The sequence below is a fragment of the Pseudophryne corroboree genome, chromosome 5, assembly GCF_028390025.1.
Source record: "Pseudophryne corroboree isolate aPseCor3 chromosome 5, aPseCor3.hap2, whole genome shotgun sequence".
Lineage (NCBI taxonomy): Eukaryota > Metazoa > Chordata > Amphibia > Anura > Myobatrachidae > Pseudophryne > Pseudophryne corroboree.
Window position 1 is genome coordinate 563900870 of NC_086448.1, and position 17744 is coordinate 563918613.

General features: G+C 48.6%; 1 protein-coding gene across 1 annotated transcript in view; it reads left to right on the forward strand.

The window, feature by feature from the left end:
- Window positions 1–17744, forward strand: part of LOC134928046 (biogenesis of lysosome-related organelles complex 1 subunit 4-like) — a 31482-nt gene that overhangs the window by 12100 nt on the left and 1638 nt on the right. Inside the window, exons 2-4 of the mRNA XM_063923287.1 lie at window positions 861–932; window positions 2069–2170; window positions 10766–10906. Coding sequence (XP_063779357.1) covers window positions 861–932; window positions 2069–2170; window positions 10766–10906 — 315 coding nt within the window. The remainder of the gene's footprint in view (window positions 1–860; window positions 933–2068; window positions 2171–10765; window positions 10907–17744) is intronic.

Consider the following 17744-nt stretch of genomic DNA (forward strand, 5'->3'; position numbering starts at 1 on the left):
CCCCTGGCTTCTCCAATGGCACTCTGGAGTCAGCAATCCCTCCTAATGCTGACCCATCCATGCCTCTCTAAATACAATGCACAAATATTGGAAAGCTGCTCAATCAGATGTAATATCAGTCAGGTGCTAAAAGGGAGGGGTAATTCTGTGTAAGAAAAAAAAATTTGTGTTCCCTAATGCCTGGGGGCTTAACCCTATATCTGCAGATATACGCAACTAAGATCTCCGTATTATCTGATTATTATGTAGTATTATTACTCACTCAGTGTGCATTAGGGAACACAAATTGTTTTTTCTTACACAGAATTACCCCTCCCTTTTAGCACCAAAGTGCGCCAAAGAAAACATGTCTAAAGCAGATTGCCCAAGACCTTCATCCATTGCACTTCCATATTGATGATGCCAGGCAAGCCGCACTAAACCGATCCCAGTGGTGTACATTTATTAGAGATTCCCTGCCTTTGGCTGGCACAGTGTGGGCAAGCTTACCATACCAGCATTAACAAATTAAATCTAAGGGTAAGAGAACATTACACACGAGAGGTCTTGTTACCTTACTTATTGAACTACCCTAGTAGACTCCATGTGACTGGCTGCACGTTGTGACCCAACGCCCTAATAAATAACTGGGATTTCTATTTTTTTTTTTCTTGCTTTGTCCACTCTATATCTGCGTTACTGAAATAATGTAATTTCTAAATATAATTTTAGTTTTCTTTGCATTTAAAAAAATAATTTCAGTATTTCTTTATGAGAAATATCCTTTTCTAACATGAAACTTATTGGATTTATAATTTCTGCAAAGCAGGTTGATCTTTATAAACCTTACTATTCAATGTATATGTTTTTGTTTTTTTCAGATTGAGAATTTGGACAAGAGTTTAGAAGATCTTCTTGTCAGAGTTGACGAGTTTGTTGGGATGTTGGATATGGTAAGTACCATGCTTACACTGAGAGCATTAATATGGGACTTTTAGACTTCATCTATTTTAATACTAATCACAATTATTATCAAACAATGACATAAGTGTAGTGAATATTTTTATTATCTCTTTTGTAAAGATAATGCTGAATGAGATAAGGGGAAGTAACAGAATGACAAATGTAGAAAGTCAATTATTTAAGGCATGAGGAGAAGGATTCTGTGATTAATCAAATGAGTTCTAAAATCTGCTGATAGGGGAAAACATGGCACTGTACAGGGTAAGATGCTGAAAAGGTACCAATAAATGAATAGCTAACCGAAACCATCAACTACATTTCAAAATTTTACTTTGTAAAAACAGAAAAAGAGGAATTGATCTCACAGCTCCAAATTCACATTGTCTAATACCGCACCTTATCTTGTATTGTGCCATCAATTCATCCATCGCCTGATTTTACAAATATAAATATATATATTTATTTGTTCTCTTAGATTATTTGACATAGAGTATTTTGTGTTTATTTGACGTAAATCTGAGCAAATTATTTTTTTCCAAGATGCAATGCAATTAAATGAAAAAAATGGAAAAAAAGCAGCTTGAATACTTTTCTATTTATTTTTTTACAAAAATATATTCTTTCATGAACAGAGCAAGTATTCAAAAAACAAGTAATCAAACATTGTAGATCATACAAGATTAGTAGGGGATAGTGGAGGAAGAGAGGGAGGCAGCCAATTTGAGGGGGGATACAATCAGTACAGTAAATGAGTCACATAATAGAGGGATAACCCTTTGGTGACCTGCACTCTGTGTGGCAGCAGTGGCCGCACCGCCCTAGATATGGCCCTGGGTATTCTAAAAACTGGTGGTACCTCTAGTTGAATTGTTCATGTTCTTCTAGTATTCGTGGATTTCAGCTCAGGTCCACCATATATTCCACGGGGTGCCCCTTTGACTGCAGGAGTGCCACACATAAGTCAGACAATGTAGAAACATTGGAGAAGGGATGAGTAGGTACCAGAGACCATCTCAAACAGTTTGATTGCATTTGATAGCTAATAACGAATGTTGCATTTTTCTTGGTGATATATTTCTTTGTTGATTTTAACTTTTTTTTTTTTTTTTTTTTCCCCTCCCCTAAGATTCGGAATGACACCTCTCAAGTGGTTAATGAAAAAGTACCTCAAATTTACACTAAAGCAGCAGAAATGAGAAAACTGTATCAGAAAATTGACTTGCTTGAGGTAGGAAAGTGTATGCAGCAAGTACAAGCATGTTATGAAATTGCATACGTTCAGTCACTCTCACCGCCAATTTCTCCTTGCATAGATGAGCTTTAGAAGCCCGGTGTTGCAGAAGCAGCAGCAATCGGCAAGATTGACATCTTTCGTCTCTGCAACGTGTATTTATCTCCACTTTATCTCCACCAGAGGCTTAGTAAATAGACCCATAAGTGAGGATACTAAGGGGCATTGCAGGAGGTATGATGTAGCGTGTGGGGTCTCGGCAGTTAAAGAACAAGTGGCGATGTCTGATGGCATGTAATGTCCATTGTGGGAGGTCTCATGACATGTAGGAGGTATTATGAGGGGATGCGGTCAACATCCCGCCGGACGGAATCCCGGCGGTCGAAATACCGACACCGGAATCCCGACCGGCACAATCCCGACATATTCTCCCTCCGTGGGTGTCCACGACACCCATAGAGGGAGAATATAATAGTGTGCCAAGCGTAGCGAGGCACCGCACCCGCAGCGTGGAGAGCAAAGCGAGCCCGCAAGGGGCTGCGTTCCACTCGCCACCCTTGTCAGGATTGTGTGGTCGGGATTCCGGCGTCGGTATTTCGACCGCCGGGATCCCATCCAGCCGGATTACGTACTGATCCCATTATGAGATGTCTGATGTCATATAGGGGGGGACTCTGATGGGCATGTGGGAAGAATAACTTGAGTGTATTAAAGATGGGCATGTGAGGATCTCTGATGGCATTTGGGTGCTTGTCTGGTTGCATTGAAGGGGCCAGTGAGGAGGCCCAATGGGCCTATGGTGTATCATTTGGGCATGTGAGGGAACTTATTACGTGTGTGTGTGTGTGTGTGTGTGTGTGTGTGTGTGTGTGTGTGATCTTATAGTGAGTGCTTAAATGTGAGAGGATTGTGGCCATTTAAAAAAAAAAATTCCCTGCAGCTCGTGTGTATTTCTCTGACGTCCTAGTGGATGCTGAGAACTCCGTAAGGACCATGGGGAATAGTGGCTCCGCAGGAGACTGGGCACAAAAGTAAAAGCTTTAGGACTACCTGGTGTGCACTGGCTCCTCCCCCTATGACCCTCCTCCAAGCCTCAGTTAGATTTTTGTGCCCGGCCGAGAAGGGTGCACACTAGGGGGTCTCCTGAGCTTCTTAGTGAAAGTTTTAGTTTTAGGTTTTTTATTTTCAGTGAGACCTGCTGGCAACAGGCTCACTGCATCGAGGGACTAAGGGGAGAAGAAGCGAACTCACCTGCGTGCAGAGTGGATTGGGCTTCTTAGGCTACTGGACACCATTAGCTCCAGAGGGACCGAACACAGGCCCAGCCTCGGAGCTCGGTCCCAGAGCCGCGCCGCCGGCCCCCTTACAGAGCCAGAAACAAGAAGAGGTCCGGAAAAATCGGCGGCAGAAGACATCAGTCTTCAACAAGGTAGCGCACAGCACTGCAGCTGTGCGCCATTGTTACTCAGGCACACTTCACACTCCGGTCACTGAGGGTGCAGGGCGCTAGGGGGGGGGCGCCCTGAGCAGCAATGTAAAACACCTTGGCTGGCATAAATACACCACATATAACCCCCAGGGCTATATGGATGTATTTTAACCCCTGCCAGAACTTACAAAAAAGCGGGAGAAAAGGCCGCCGAGAAGGGGGCGGAGCCTATCGCCTCAGCACACAGGCGCCATTTTCCATCACAGCTCCGCTGGAAGGACGTCTCCCTGACTCTCCCCTGCAGTCCTGCACTACAGAAAAGGGTAAAAAAGAGAGGGGGGGCACTAATTTGGCGCAGTTTTGATACTAACAGCAGCTATAAAGGGAAAAGCACATTTTATAGTGGTATTCCTGTTTATATATAGCGCTCTGGTGTGTGCTGGCATACTCTCCCTCTGTCTCCCCAAAGGGCTAGTGGGGTCCTGTCCTCTATCAGAGCATTCCCTGTGTGTGTGCGGTGGGTCGGTACGATTGTGTCGACATGTTTGAGGAGGAAAATGAGATGCAGGCGGAGCAATTGCCTATTATACAGTTGTCACCCCCTAGGGAGTCGACACCTGAGTGGATGAGATTATGGAAGGAATTGCGTGACAGTGTCAGCTCTTTACGACAGACAGTTGACGACATGAGACAGCCGGCTACTCAGCTTGTGCCTGTCCAGGGGTCTCAAACGCCATCAGGGGCTTTAAAACGCCCGTTACCTCAAATGGCAGACACAGACACGGATACTTACTCCAGTGTCGATGATGAGGAGACAAACGTGACTTCCACTAGGGCCACACGTTACATGATTGAAGCAATTAAAAATGTATTGCATATCTCTGATAATACAAGTACCACTAAAAAGGGTATTATGTTTGGTGAGAAAAAACTGCCTGTAGTTTTTCCTGTATCCGAGGAATTAAATGAAGTGTGTGATGAGGCGTGGGTTTCCCCCGATAAAAAACTGATAATTCCTAAAAGGTTATTGGCATCGTACCCTTTCCCGCCAGAGGATAGGGCACGTTGGGAAACACCCCCTAGGGTGGATAAAGCGCTCACACGTTTGTCAAAACAGGTAGCACTACCCTCTCCTGATACGGCCGCCCTAAAGGAACCTGCCGATAGAAAGCTGGAGAATATCCTAAAATGTATATACTCTCACACGGGTGTTATACTGCGACCAGCAATCGCCTCAGCCTGGATGTGCAGTGCGGGCCTGGCGTGGTCGGATTCCCTGACTGAAAATATTGATACCCTAGATAGGGACAGTATATTACTGACTATAGAGCATTTGAAGGATGCATTTCTATATATGCGTGATGCACAGAGGGATATTTGCCGACTGGCATCAAGAGTTAGCGCGCTGTCCATTTCTGCTAGAAGAGGTTTATGGACGCGGCAGTGGTCAGGTGATGCGGATTCTAAAAGGCACATGGAAGTATTGCCTTATAAGGGGGAGGAGTTATTTGGGGTAGGTCTATCAGACCTGGTAGCCACGGCAACTGCTGGAAAATCCACATTTTTACCCCAGGTAGCTTCTCAACCTAAGAAGACGCCGTATTATCAGGCGCAGTCCTTTCGGCCCCATAAGGGCAAGCGGGCAAAAGGCGCCTCATTTCTGCCCCGTGGCAGAGGGAGAGGAAAAAGGCTGCAACAAACAGCCAGTTCCCAGGAACAAAAGCCCTCTCCCGCCTCCGCAAAGTCCTCAGCATGACGCTGGGGCTTTACAAGCAGACACGGTGGGGGCCCGTCTCAAGAAGTTCAGTGCGCAGTGGGCCCACTCGCAAGTGGACCCCTGGATCCTTCAAGTGGTATCTCAGGGGTACAAATTGGAATTCGAGACGTCTCCCCCTCGCCGTTTTCTAAAGTCTGCTTTACCGACGTCTCCCTCAGACAGGGAGGCAGTATTGGAAGCCATTCACAAGCTGTATTCCCAGCAGGTGATAATCAAGGTACCCCTCCTACAACAGGGAAAGGGGTACTATTCCACACTATTTGTGGTACCGAAGCCGGACGGCTCGGTGAGACCAATTTTAAACCTAAAATCCTTGAACACTTACATACAAAGGTTCAAATTCAAGATGGAGTCACTCAGAGCAGTGATTGCAAACCTGGAAGACGGGGACTATATGGTGTCTCTGGACATCAAAGATGCTTACCTACATGTCCCAATTTACCCTTCTCACCAAGGGTACCTCAGGTTTGTGGTACAGAACTGTCACTATCAGTTTCAGACGCTGCCGTTTGGATTGTCCACGGCACCCCGGGTCTTTACCAAGGTAATGGCCGAGATGATGATACTCCTTCGAAGGAAGGGAGTTTTAGTTATCCCTTACTTGGACGATCTCCTGATAAGGGCAAGATCCAGGGAACAGTTGGAAGTCGGGGTAGCACTATCTCAGATAGTGCTGCGCCAGCACGGTTGGATTCTCAATATTCCAAAATCTCAGCTGATCCCGACTACCCGACTTCTATTCTTAGGGATGATCCTGGACACAGTCCAGAAAAAGGTGTTTCTCCCGGAGGAGAAAGCCAGGGAGTTATCCGAACTAGTCAGAAATCTCCTAAAACCAGGCCAAGTCTCAGTGCATCAATGCACAAGGGTCCTGGGAAAGATGGTGGCTTCTTACGAAGCAATCCCATTCGGCAGATTCCACGCAAGAACCTTCCAGTGGGATCTGCTAGACAAATGGTCCGGGTCGCATCTTCAGATGCATTAGCGGATAATCTTGTCACCAAGGACAAGGGTGTCTCTCCTGTGGTGGTTGCAGAGTGCTCATCTTCTAGAGGGCCGCAGATTCGGCATTCAGGACTGGGTCCTGGTGACCACAGATGCCAGCCTGAGAGGCTGGGGAGCAGTCACACAGGGACGAAATTTCCAGGGCTTGTGGTCAAGCCTGGAGACATCACTTCACATAAATATCCTGGAGCTAAGGGCCATCTACAATGCTCTAAGCCTAGCAAGACCTCTGCTTCAAGGTCAGCCGGTGCTGATCCAGTCAGACAACATCACTGCAGTCGCCCACGTAAACAGACAGGGCTGCACAAGAAGCAGGAGGGCAATGACAGAAGTTGCAAGGATTCTTCGCTGGGCGGAAAATCATGTGATAGCACTGTCAGTAGTGTTCATTCCGGGAGTGGACAACTGGGAAGCAGACTTCCTCAGCAGACACGACCTCCATCCGGGGGAGTGGGGACTTCACCCAGAAGTCTTCCACATGATTGTGAACCGTTGGGAAAAACCAAAGGTGGACATGACGGCGTCCCGCCTCAACAAAAAACTGGACAGGTATTGCGCCAGGTCAAGGGACCCTCAGGCAATAGCTGTGGACGCTCTGGTAACACCGTGGGTGTACCAGTCAGTGTATGTGTTCCCTCCTCTGCCTCTCATACCCAAGGTACTAAGGATCATAAGAAGGAGAGGAGTAAGGACTATACTCGTGGCTCCGGATTGGCCAAGAAGGACTTGGTACCCGGAACTTCAAGAGATGCTCACAGAGGACCCGTGGCCTCTACCTCTAAGAAAGGACCTGCTTCAGCAGGGACCCTGTCTGTTCCAAGACTTACCGCGGCTGCGTTTGACGGCATGGCGGTTGAACGCCGGATCCTGAAGGAAAAAGGCATTCCGGATGAAGTCATCCCTACCCTGATCAAAGCCAGGAAGGATGTAACCGTGCAGCATTATCACCGTATTTGGCATAAATATGTTGCGTGGTGCGAGGCCAGGAAGGCCCCTACAGAGGAATTTCAACTGGGTCGTTTCCTGCATTTCCTGCAAACAGGACTGTCTATGGGCATAAAATTAGGGTCCATTAAGGTTCAAATTTCGGCCCTGTCGATTTTTCTTCCAGAAAGAACTGGCTTCAGTTCCTGAAGTTCAGACGTTTGTCAAGGGGGTACTGCATATACAGCCTCCTTTTGTGCCTCCAGTGGCACCTTGGGATCTCAATGTAGTTTTGGGGTTCCTAAAATCACATTGGTTTGAACCACTCTCCACTGTGGACTTAAAATATCTCACTTGGAAAGTGGTAATGCTGTTAGCCCTGGCTTCAGCCAGGCGTGTCTCAGAATTGGCGGCTTTATCCTATAAAAGCCCTTACCTAATTTTTCATACGGACAGGGCAGAATTGAGGACTCGTCCTCAATTTCTCCCTAAGGTGGTTTCAGCATTTCACTTGAACCAGCCTATTGTGGTACCTGCGGCTACTAGGGACTTGGAGGACTCCAAGTTGCTGGACGTAGTCAGGGCCCTGAAAATATATGTTTCCAGGACGGCTGGAGTCAGGAAATCTGACTCGCTGTTTATCCTGTATGCACCCAACAAGCTGGGTGCTCCTGCTTCTAAGCAGACTATTGCTCGTTGGATTTGTAGTACAATTCAGCTTGCACATTCTGTGGCAGGCCTGCCACAGCCAAAATCTGTAAAAGCCCATTCCACAAGGAAGGTGGGCTCATCTTGGGCAGCTGCCCGAGGGGTCTCGGCTTTACAACTTTGCCGAGCAGCTACTTGGTCAGGGGCAAACACGTTTGCTAAATTCTACAAATTTGATACCCTGGCTGAGGAGGACCTTGAGTTCTCTCATTCGGTGCTGCAGAGTCATCCGCACTCTCCCGCCCGTTTGGGAGCTTTGGTATAATCCCCATGGTCCTTACGGAGTTCCCAGCATCCACTAGGACGTCAGAGAAAATAAGAATTTACTTACCGATAATTCTATTTCTCATAGTCCGTAGTGGATGCTGGGCGCCCATCCCAAGTGCGGATTGTCTGCAATACTTGTACATAGTTATTGTTACAAAAATCGGGTTATTATTGTTGTGAGCCATCTTTTCAGAGGCTCCTCTGTTATCATGCTGTTAACTGGGTTCAGATCACAGGTTGTACGGTGTGATTGGTGTGGCTGGTATGAGTCTTACCCGGGATTCAAAATCCTTCCTTATTGTGTACGCTCGTCCGGGCACAGTATCCTAACTGAGGCTTGGAGGAGGGTCATAGGGGGAGGAGCCAGTGCACACCAGGTAGTCCTAAAGCTTTTACTTTTGTGCCCAGTCTCCTGCGGAGCCGCTATTCCCCATGGTCCTTACGGAGTTCCCAGCATCCACTACGGACTATGAGAAATAGAATTATCGGTAAGTAAATTCTTATTTTCGTGTCCAAAACAATATTTTGCCTAGAGTCCGACGGCGCCTTAGGGGGATATCCTATTAGCCCCAGTAAAACATTGGGTGCGAAAAAAGTATGTTTTTCGCTATTTTTCCCAATGTTTCACCAGTATTATTTTTTTACAGGCTATCCAGATTGATCGCCTGTAAAAAAAAAAAAAAAAAAGCCCTTTCTCCCGAAAACACACAGGTTCAGTGAAACGTGTGTTTTCGGTAGAAACAGCGGAACATGGCTCTTTCTGGGGATTCAGTTTCGCCTGCCTGAATCAAGGCGAATCAAAATCCCAGATGACGCCGGACAACCTGTAGCGTCCCATGCCCGCTGCAGCAGCAGGCTGGGACTGCAGGCATGGCGCCGCTGCCCGGAAGCTGCCACTCGGTATGGTGGCCCCCGGCAGGGAAGCCGGAGCAGCGCCGTGACCACATTGCCCCACCCCCGGCAGTGGTTACATGACGGGGGAGTGTCCATGTGACCGGGGGGAGCCGGAGGAGCAGCGCTGCAACGGGAGCTGTCAGGCTTATCGGGGGAAATAGTATAGGCCCTTTGTGATCCAGGGGTCTCACTATCAGTTTTGAGCTCTTCCATTCGGGCTATCATCAGCGCCCAGGGTCCTTACAAAGGTAATGGCAGTTATGATTGCTCATCTGTGCTCTCGGGGTGATCATAATAGCTTACCTGGACGATCTCCTACTCAAGTCCCCTTCATAGGAAAAGTTGTTGGCGGATGTAGCCCTATCACATCACTTTTTTTCTCCAGCATGGATGGATCATCAACTTCCTAAAGTCCAGCCTGGTGCCGTCTCAATGTCTCCAGTTCCTAGGGATGATTCTGGACACATCATTGCAGAGGGTGTTCCTTCCTGCGGAAAAAGCTTAGGCAATCCAGGACATGGTCTGTTTGGTGCTCATGTCGAAAAAGGTGTTTGTTCATCTTTGCATTCGCCTTCTCAGCAAGATGATGGCTACATTTGAAGCCATAGAATTAGTCTGGATCCATTCCAGACCATGCTAGCTGGACCTCCTGTCTCAGTGGACGGGTTCACAGGCATCGGCTGGTACGTCAGGCATCCAGGACCCACATTTCTCTCCTTTGGTGGTTCCAGATCAACGATCTGTTGGCAGTTCGTCGCTTCGGCATTCGGGACTGGGTTCCCCTGACGACAGACAGTCTCCGGGGCTGGAGTGCGGTGGTGTTGGACCCATTTCAGGGTCGCTGGTCTCAACACGAGGGTTTCCTGCCAATCAATGTTCTCGAGCTCAGATCTGTTTACAATGCCTTCCTCATGGTGTTTCCCCTACTGAACAGACTGCCCATTCAGGTACACACTATGCCACTGGTATGGCTTACATCAACCGATAAGGCGGAACTCGAAGTCGCATGTCCAGGCGCAAATTCAGTCGCATCCTGCAGTAGGTAGAAAGACATGCCATGGCGGTCTTTGCTGTGTTCATACCCAGCGTGGAGAATTAGGACTACCTCAGTCGCCAGGACCTTCATTCCGGGGAATGGGCTCTTCATCTGTAGTAGAACATACGCAACCTCAAAAAACAAACAAAAAAAAACAAAACTTGAGATTAATATTATTTACCCACATGCAAAAAAGTTAGTGTGTGTTTTAATAATTAGGTATTTTTGCTAGTAGATTTATATGCACATTAGCAAGAATTTTATGTTTTTGAAAATGCTTTTTTGGTGCATTTCAAATGCTTTTTTTTTTTTTACTTCTTGGATGATTGGGGAGTTTGACTGGAGCGGTACACCTGTAAAACCGTAACACAGATATCCTTAGGCGAGCTCAGGAAGAACAGTAGCCTCCCGTGGAGCAAAAGGGTAAAAGCTTGTCTCGAGGGATGACTATCAATAAAATGTCGATCGGCCCGTGGTTATATAGAATCTCCTGATGATTGTTTTATTGTTTGGTGTTAGTCAAAACCTTTTTTCTATATATCTTCTAAACAGGCCTTTGTTAAAAAGGTTGGAAGTGATGTCGCTCTGATGGAAGAGCAGGTTACGCAGGCGGAAACAAACCTGGGAAATTTCCATAATCCTCTCAAGAAAATCTTCCAAAATATCAGTGCCTCTCCTCTCTTTTCACCAGCTGTGAGTATCTGTGTGGGTCTCCCATACTGTTCTTGGTGCTGTAATTACAGTACATTGCTATATAGGGGGTGCTAACGTAAGTGTGGCCCAGAAAAATGCCCTGTTCCATATGATAGTTATTTGCATTACTCTATAAAAGTATGGATCAGAATGCTTAGAATTGCTGCTAAATAATGTCCCCAGACATTGGGCCTAATTCGGCATGGATCGTAGATGTGCGCAAACACGCAAACACATCGCACAACGGCGATGCTCTTGCATGTTTAGAATTGCCCTCTGTCTACGCAGCCTAGCTGCTAGGGCAGATGGCAACCCGACATATTTTGGGTCGCAACGGTTGCGTGCAAACGGTCCAAACACTCCTGCATTGTCTGGACCGCCCCCCCCCCCCCCCCCCCAATACCGCAACGCTGCCCACGAAACGCCAACACGACGCCCCCTCTCGCCCCGCGAATGCCTCTGCCTGTACTGTCAGGCAGGGGTATTTGCACATGTGAGCTGCCGACGCATCTCGCTGTGTGCGGTTTCTGGGCATGCGCACACTGCACAGGGCATCATCATGCATTATCCCTGCTGAATTAGGCCCATAATGAAGTACCTCCTACTATAGGAACTGGGAGGAATGGAAAACCAAGGTTAGTGTGTGGAAAGAAATGGTTCATTTTTTAAATTTGTGTATTTCAGGTTTGGTGCCCCAGCATTTAAAAATAACCCTAACCTGTAATAATGCATCAGGAGTTTTGAAAAGCATTGCTTATTTAAAGCATAGAGATAGACCCTTATACTTTGTCCTTGCTGCTTTCAATAATGTGTGTCTAGGGCACCTTGCAGCATAGTGCTCTGAGAGTTAACGCATATGAACATGGCATGCAGTGTTGAAATTGACACAGTGTGTAATAGACTTTAAGGGCGATATTCAAATCTTTTCACCCCCTTCCACACCCATTCTGTTTCTGCTAACGGGCGTGGTATAATAATTTCAGCTCGCTACCGTTCCAAATATGTTAACTATTTATTTGAACTGTAGTTGTATGGGTGGTCTCTTTTAAGGGGAAGCATCATCCAAACAGGAACTTTAAATGCAGATTTGCTGATAATCGTAGTAATTCAGTTGTTTTACCAGGCGCACAAATTACTAGGTGCTCATCAGACCAATTCAATTGTTGCTCTGATCTAGCGCCAATTACTTTACGTGCGACCAAAAGCATCCGGTGTAGCCGCATATAGTGGCTAAAGCCATCTAAAGTGCTGGTTAGGGCGCCCACACCACTGACTCTTCGCACATTTCTTCTCGCCACCTCAGAAAGCAGCTAAAAGAAATGCATCTCCCAGGGTTAATGGGCTCCCGATTGGAGCAAAAATTGAATTCCTCCATTAGGTTCCCATTAGTTAAGATGACCGGTAAAACAATTGCATTCCCCCATTAGAGTGATATTGTAAATTTCTGCTGCGAGGTACACTGGGCTCCACAAGGAATGCATACCTCCCAACTGTCCCGATTTTCGCGGGACAGTCCCGTTTTTTGGGGGCTGTCCCACCCGCGGGCCGCAGTGTCCCGCGGTGGGGGGGGCAGTTGGGAGGCTCCTGCACGCGCTGCTCTGCTTAGCAGAGCAGCGATGAATAGACGCTGTGCGCATGCGCACAGCGTCTATTCAGTGCAGACAGAGGGAGAGAGGGCATGCCAGCAGCTCACGGAGCGCTGGGCATGCCCCCTCAATGACGAAATCGGGGGCGTGGCTCGCGATCGCGGGTCCTCCCGTGAGGCCACGCCCCTTTCCCATAGGCCACACCCCTTTTTCGGGGGGGCGCGCGACTTCGCCGCGCGTGTGTCCCTCTTTACAAGCGGCTAAAGTTGGGAGGTATGAGGAATGGACAATGGGGGTGTAGAGTAGGATCTTGATCCGAGGCACCAACAGGCTCAAAGCTTTGACTGTTCCCAGAATGCATAGCACCGCCTCCTATATCACCCCGCCTCCCTGCACAGGATCTCAGTTTTGTAGTTGGTGCTGTAGTAGCAGGCACTTAACAGAGGGGCTGCTCCAGGCAGCCCTAAGAAGAGCTTTTTTTCTGAGGAAAAAAGTGAAGACTTCAAGGGCAGCAGCAGTGTTACATGTCAGTGGACATTCACGGCTGCAGCTCCAGCTCTCCCCAGCGGCGCTGTACACTCCTGAGCCCTGGTTGGCGGGTAACTACAGCAGGAGGTTCCGGTTTTCTTCTTGTCAGGCACACACGACGGGGGCTCTCCGGGATCGCGTGGCCGTGCTTCTGGAGGTGGTAAGTGGGTCCCGCTTGCGGGACCCGGTCTTTATCGCGATCCTGCGCGGTCAGTGGGAGGCGGGCCACGCGCGCTGGTGGTGGACACTGTGGCAGTACAGGGCATGGGACAGGTTAGGTTTTCTCTATAAACCGTTTTATTAGAGCCCGCAGTACCTAGTGGTTTTGCCAGCAGGGGGATAGAGCTTGGACCTGAAGCCCCTCCCCCAGCCCCAGGGCACCATTTTATGCAAATGTTCCTGCCCTGGAGCTGCATATCTGTCTCTCCCTCACTCCCTGGCAGTGTCTGCGGCGCCATTATCCCTCAGCTCACTGTTCCTGGGAATGCTTGGGCAAATCCTCCTATGTAAAGCCGCCTGGTTGTCAGTGCTGTGACTTTACAAGACACTTAAGTATTCTACCTGCCTTTTTTAGTCAGTGTTAGTTAAGAAAGAGTGCACTTAGTCAGGGTTTCCTAGTACAATTACCCTGTGATATACATCCAGTTCTTACTGTGTACTGTTATATCTATTGTTATATAGCTGTGTAAGCTAGTCCAGTGCAGTATTATTGTTAGTAATAACCTCTGCATTGTACAGACTGTGACTATTTGTGTGTGCATTTGATATCTGAGTGGTGTCCATTTCGTGTCTTTCACTCAACCTGCTATCCCTATATTCTATAACCTTGGTGCGTCAGGTTTTATCTAATATAGGATTTTCACAAAGATATACTGTTACGTATTTTTCTCTGTGATTTAGTCACCATATCTCTCCTTTATCTCTGCTGGTGCTGACTACACTGCGCAGGGGTTTGGGCTAGAGGTATTGTGCTGCTGACAAATTGTACTGTGTTACCTGATACTGCAAGTTATATCATGTCTGCTTCTGAGGGTAACGGTTCTGTGGCTGAACACACTGCCGGTGTTGCTGAAGCCGCAGATACCTATGAGGAGAATATAGCAGCTTTGGGCTCTGGTTCTGAAGGCTCCTTGCCCCCCAGTGGGACGGTGGCAACGGAGGCAAATAATGATCCGCCGTGGGCCGCTTTTTCCACGCTTCTGCATACGCTAGTTCATAAACTGACACCCCCTATGGGACCCCCAATGCCGATGCAACCGTTTGTGGTCCCTGCAGCTATCCCGCCATGGGCGGACGATTTATCTGCTCAAATAAAGAAGTTGAACCAGTCCCTGACTACTAAAAAGTCTGACCGTCGCTCGCCTACGTCCAAGGGGACGCTCGCCTACGTCCGAGCGCTTGTTTCCTCACAATCCACTGCTGTCACTGACACCTCGTCGGATGAAGACGGCACTTACACTGACCCCACAGGTTCTGACTCCGATACGGCTGATGGGGAGGTTGGTTCACATGTGGATGTTCCTGATCTTTTGGAGGCTATTAAGTTAATTTTACAGATTACGGATGATCCCGAGCCATCCGTTCCTCCTAAGAAACCAGATAGGTTCAAGCGTCAGAAGGTGATTAAACAAGTTTTACCTCACTCTGACCACCTAATTGATATACGTCAGGAACCCTGGGAACACCCGGGTACGAAGTTTGTGCCTCAAAAGAAGATGCTGGCTCGCTATCCCCTCGCGCCGGAGCTGTCTAAGAATTGGGAAACGCCTCCTCCAGTGGACTCGCATGTGGCTAGGATGGTGGTTTCCTCAGCTCTACCGGTCACCACTGTCACGTCTCTAAAAGAGCCTACGGATAAACGTGTGGAGGGTTGTCTGAAAGCGATTTACACCCTCACGGGTGCTGCACAAAGGCCCACTATTGCAGCTACTTGGGCTGCAGAGGCCATTGAAGCATGGGCATTGGAGTTAGAGGCTGAAATCTCCTCTGACCATGCTAGACAATGCTTGTCTTATATTGTCACAGCTTCTCGTTATATTAAATAGGCGGCTTCTGATGCCGGTATCCTGGCAGCCAAGGCCTCTACTACGTCAGTCCTGGCTCGCCGGATATTGTGGCTGAGATCCTGGTCTGTGGATCTGGACTCTAGAAAAACCCTGAAGGTACTCCCTTTTAAGGGAGATATTTTGTTTGGGGAGGATTTAAATAAGATTGTGGATGACTTGGCTACTGCCAAAACTGCCTGTCTGCCAAGTACTGCTCCTTCTGTGTCTAAGGCTAAAGGTACTTCCTTTCGCCCCTTTCGTCCTTCAGGTAAAGCAAAAGGTCAGGCGTGCAACAAGCAGGCCCGCACTTCCAAACCTGGTAAGCCTAAGCCCAAAAGAGCCTGGGCGGCCCGTCAGCCAGCTTCCAAGACAGATAAGCCTGCCGCATGACGGGGCGGGCCTCCCTCTGGGGAATCCCAGGATGGGGGGCCGGCTTCTAGGGTATACCTAGATGCCTGGGTACGGGAAGTCGTCACTCGAGGTTACGCCATAGCCTTCAAAAACCGACCCTCTCATCGATTTTGCCAGACAGATGTCCCGTTGGACAAGACAAAGGCAAACACTCTACAATCGGTGGTACAGACCCTCCTGGATACAGGAGTCGTAGTACAGGTGCCTCTTGCGCAGAGGGGCCGGGGGTACTATTGTCCGCTGTTTCTAGTCCCGAAACCGAATGGGTCCTTCCGGCCCATTCTCAACCTCAAGGCATTGAACAGGTTTGTGAAGGTTTCCAAGTTCCAAATGGAAACCCTTCACTCTATAGTTCTGGCCTTGGAACCTGGGGACTTTATGGTCTCCCTGAATATACAGGATGCTTACCTGCATATTCCTATAGCAGTGTCTCATCAGCAATACCCGAGATTTGCGATTGGCAACTGCCATTACCAGTTTCGGGCGTTACCTTTTGGTTTAACAACGGCTCCGCGAGTCTTTACAAAAGTCATGGCGGTGATGACGGTGGTACTCCGCCGTCAAGGGGTCAGGATACTGCCATATTTGGACGACTTGTTAATCCTGGCAAATTCCCCAGAACTTCTTCTGCGTCATCTAGATGTGACGGTCCGGTTTCTGCAAGCCCACGGGTGGCTCATCAACTGGAAGAAGTCATCCCTGCTCAGAGCATGGTGCATCTGGGAGCACTATTGGACACTCACAACCAACGGTTGTTCCTGTCTCAGGAGAAAGTCCTGAAACTTCAGGACAGGATTCGTTGCTTCCTATCTCGTCCGCAAGTGTCGATATATTCGGCGATGCAGGTGCTGGGCCTCATGGTGTCAGCATTCGACATGGTGGAGTACGCTCAATTTCACTCTCTCCCTCTCCAGAGGCTGATTCTAGCCAAATGGGACGGCCTGCCTCACCGGATCAGGTCTCGAATGATCTCATTGACTCCGGAGGTCCGTCTGTCGCTGTTCTTGTGGCTCCCGCACCAACAACTGTGCATGGGCCATCCGTTCTGGATATCCGACTGGGTCCTGTTGATGACAGATGCCAGTCTAAGAGGTTGGGGCGCGGTGTTGGAGCAACACTCCCTTCAGGGGCGGTGGACCAAGGAGGAGTCCCTCCTCTCGATCAATATTCTGGAGTTGCTGGCGGTCTTCAATGCCTTGAACCTAGCCCAGCATTTAATTCAGAACCATCCTGTTCAAGTACAGTCGGAGAACGCCACCACAGTGGCTTACATAAATCATCAAGGCGGCACTCGAAGCCGCCTAGCAATGAAGGAAGTCTCACGGATTCTACAGTGGGCAGAACGCCATCTACCGGCCATATCGGCAATATTCATTCCGGGAGTCCTGAATTGAGAAGCAGACTTTCTCAGTCGTCAGGACGTGCATGCCGACGAGTGGGGCCTCCATCCAGAAGTGTTTCAACTCCTAGTGGAAAGGTGGGGCCTTCCAGACGTAGATCTGATGGCGTCTCGACACAATCACAAGGTTCCGGTCTTCGGAGCAAGAACAAGGGATCCTCAAGCAGCATTCGTGGATGCGCTGGCGGTACAGTGGAGGTTTCGGCTGCCGTACGTGTTCCCTCCGGTGTCACTCCTGCCCAGGGTAATTCGGAAGTTCAAGCAAAAAAAAGGAATTCTGCTTCTCATAGCTCCAGCGTGGCCCAGATGGCACTGGTTCTCAGACCTGCAAGGCCTATCGTCAGAGCGTCCAATTCTACTTCCACAACGCCCAGACCTCCTCGTTCAGGGCCCCTGTGTCTACCAGGACCTAGCCAGGCTGTCTTTGACGGCGTGGCTCTTGAAGCTTCCGTCTTAAGGGCTAAAGGGTTTTCTGAGGCGGTCATTCAAACTATGTTGCGGGCCGGATTTACTATAGGGTCTGGCATTCTTACTTTGTTTGGTGCGCATCTAACGACTATGACGCTTCCAAGTTTAGTATAGCCAAGTTATTGGCTTTTCTTCAGCAGGGCTTGGACTTAGGCCTGCGTCTGGACTCCCTCAAGGTTCAAATATCTGCCTTGTCGGTGTGGTTTCAGAGAAAAATTGCGACCTTACCTGATGTGCATACCTTTACTCAGGGCGTGTTGCGTATCCAACCTCCCTATGTCCCGCCTGTGGCTCCTTGGGACTTGTCGGTGGTTTTGGAGGCGTTACAAGAGTCTCCGTTTGAACCTCTTGGTTCAGCTGACCTTAAGTGGCTTTCCCTTAAGGTGGTGTTTCTGCTGGCT